The sequence below is a fragment of the Phytophthora sojae genome, assembly GCF_000149755.1.
Source record: "Phytophthora sojae unplaced genomic scaffold PHYSOscaffold_41, whole genome shotgun sequence".
NCBI lineage: Eukaryota > Oomycota > Peronosporomycetes > Peronosporales > Peronosporaceae > Phytophthora > Phytophthora sojae.
The window spans coordinates 7,175-10,296 of NW_009258155.1; the positions used below are offsets into that span (position 1 = coordinate 7,175).

General features: G+C 53.9%; 1 protein-coding gene across 1 annotated transcript; it reads right to left on the bottom strand.

Moving 5' to 3' along the window:
- Positions 1-1,165: 1,165 nt before the first annotated feature.
- On the bottom strand, positions 1,166-3,107 carry PHYSODRAFT_343289 (hypothetical protein; the record flags this gene model as incomplete). Its single annotated transcript, XM_009541847.1, has 3 exons — positions 1,166-1,402; positions 1,448-1,941; positions 2,984-3,107. 3 exons carry the CDS (start codon positions 3,105-3,107, stop codon positions 1,166-1,168), a joined length of 855 nt encoding a protein of 284 aa, XP_009540142.1.
- Between the last annotated feature and the right edge of the window lie 15 nt (positions 3,108-3,122).

The following is a 3,122-nucleotide window of genomic DNA, read 5'->3' on the forward strand; positions in this document are numbered from 1 at the left end:
GTGGGGGGCCAGCAACTGTGACATCTGGGTCGAGCTCCCGCAACCAAGTCCAGTCCAAGTTGGGGTGAGTACCGGGCGACAACCCGAGGTTGATCCATCCCATTTCATTTCCTAGTTGCGGTTGAGCTCGTCCAGACCAGGAAGGCCCCGCATTTCATATTACCGATTACCTTGTAACCCCGGTTAGAGTAGCCCCGGGTGGGAAGTATTGATTTAAGAGCTATTGTGTGATAGGAGGTATTTGATTGTGTTAGTTTCCCTCAGTACTTGCGGGTGGTGCACGTGATCCAAAGCCGACCGGGATTGACCAGTATCCCGAAGTCCGGCTGGAGTTGACTGGAATAGTGACCGACCCTTTCACGGTCCAAAAGAATAAGGAAGGGCTACATGTTTGTATATAACTCTGTATCTGTTTGTATTGTTTGGTTATCTGAGGGCTGTCAGAGGCGACGTCCAGGAAGGTTACGTTCTGCCCTGCTACCTAACGACCTACAAGTATCAAGACAACTCATCCACGGTTGAAGACCCCTGGTTACGAAGACAAACGAACCCACAGGGATTGTTCACAAGGACACACGCCACCCCGGTTAGAGTGTACATCTAGGTGTACTATCTCCGGCTAGGGTTTGTTCTGGGTGCACCCCATTCGGGAGTCTACACCCGGGATATAAGGGGCCTACCTTGGCTCACTACTACGGGTTACACGTATGCGCACGTGTATGAGGAAGCGTAGGTTTCTTTTACTTGAGTTAAGTATACTCGAGATCCACGAGTATACTTTAAACAAGATAAAGACTCCAAGTAGCGTGTTTTGGTAAAAGATGAGAACTGCTATTTTGTTTTATGTTTCTGACTTCCTCTAAATCTAATATTCTAAACTAGGAATCTGCCAACGGCTGGTTGGCAGGATTCTGCTAACATGCAAGTCACTCATTGGCTAAAAGATGCTGCTTTCAGCCAATAGGAATCCTAAATGTGTATGGACCACCCGTCGTGGTGGTCGTAAATGTATGTAGCCATTGGTGTACCTTACACCAAGGTCGAGGAAGTGTTCAAACCTCTAGCAGACATCGCATCTGTTAGCGTAACAAGTGACTGTAGCCACTTGTGCGTGTAACCCCGTTACACGGGACGCGCCCAGCTATACACCTGGGCGGTCAGGCGTTCACCCGCCTCGCCTCAGGAGTCGCTCTCGGAGAGACGTTCGTAGAGAGAGCTCCTGTGGCGTACGGGCCGCGGGCCCAATGGCGTGCGCTGCGAGCGACTGCAGGAACGCCTGGCGACACGCCTCAGCGGGATCGCGAGGCCGGAAGCCGTAGTCGGTAGCGCTGGGGTTCAGCAAGGGCCGCAGCTCCGGGCGCTGGGAGCGCATGGGCGCCATTTGCACCGCGACCTGCTCGGACTAAGCTTCGTCCAAGGGGTTGGAGATGACGGGACCCAGGGGCACGCCTTCACCACGAGGTGGTGAATACCTTGGCTCAGTGAGCGCGCGCAGCTCGTGGAGACCAGACGAGCGTTCGGGGAACGGATTCGGAGTTCGCAGCGGTGGCCGCGGCTCCTCCCTCAATGGCGCAGCGCGCTCAGTGGCGAGGCGGCTCGGAGAGCGCACAGGAGAAGTGCGCGTGGGGCGCTCAGGCTCGCGACGGCTCGGAGAACCAACTGGGGTCGATCCTTTTGCACAGCGTGTTGATGGCGTGGGCGAAGAGGCGCCGCGGTTCGGGGAGCGACGCGCAGCATCATCTTGGTTCGGAGAACCCGTCACGGACTCGGTGTCGAACACCTCTCCCTCGTCACCAAAGAATTCGCTGAGGTCCATGGTATGGCGGGCTGATGCTCGAGGGGAGCTAGGGCTTGCGCGTTGCGGGCAGTGCTTGAGGCGGCGCGCCGCGAAGTACTCGGACACCGAGAGCCTGGAAGGCGTCGTGGGTGTGCGCGTGGGCGCTGGCGTTCGCGGACGTTCAGGGGCACAAGAGGAGCGAGGCTCCGAGGCAGATCTCGCGAGAGGCTGTCTGTGGTCGAAAGACCAGAAGGCTTTATGACTGTGAGTCATGCATGGGCGCGTTGCGCCGAAAAGTTCTCAGAGACGTCCACGCGATGTGGATTGACTCGTTCGAGAAGGAGGCTTGACGGAACAAGACCCGGCGGTTGACCGTTAAGCGTGAACACCCGCGTCCACGGTTTGGTGGGGGAGGGTGTAACGGGGTTACACGAGAGTTACCCGAAGGGTTACGAAGTGGGTATACACTGTCTAACCTAAATCAGTAGAAGAATCAGTACATGGCTTCACAGCCACTGATTATGCATATGACCAGTGTTCACTATGCTAGATAGTGAACCGGATACATTTACACCGTAGGCGGCTTTGCCGCAATAAAGGGAAATACATTCAGTTTGAGATTCACACAGTTAAGAGTTAAGGGTTGACTCTTGGAGTCCGTAAGGTGTACGAACTCGTACGTTCTGGTATTAGAACGGGCCATCTTAAGCTGAGCCTCTGTGAGTCTGTTACGTCTTCCTCTGACGCTAAGCTACGGCAGCCCCGCTGCATGTACTAATGGTCTTCACTGTAGGGGAGTTACCAACGCATCGTTGGGCTTATAACCACTTGTAACTTGGCTGCGTTTGCGTGCGTCTGTAACTCACACCGCACAACGAAGGAGGAAGAGAAGGTGAACGCACTGCGGGGGAGTAAAGCGACTTGCTGCTCCTGTTGTATTTTTCGTGTTTTTTGTGGTTTCCCCCTCTTTACTTTTCTCTCTCCTTTCCCAGCTCCTGAGCCTTTTGTGTATCTGCACTTCAACTTACTGTACAGCAAAAGCTACACTGCAACACTAGCAACAGGTGAGGACCAGTAATTCAGAACAGTCGTAAGCGATTGTAATAGCTAAGTGACAACAATGATACTCAATTCAAAACCAAAAAAAAACAAAAAGATGCTGCTGCCATGGCCCAGTGTCGACGTATTCTGGCATCGGGATGCCACCGAAGAGGAAGAACCCTCTCTTGTCAGGACGCACAGCCGAAGCATGACCCATGTAGCTCTTGATCCCAGCTGTGGAAACCTGAACTTCGCGGATATGACCACGGAGAGGCTCCAGAATGACCATCGACGATGAACTCAG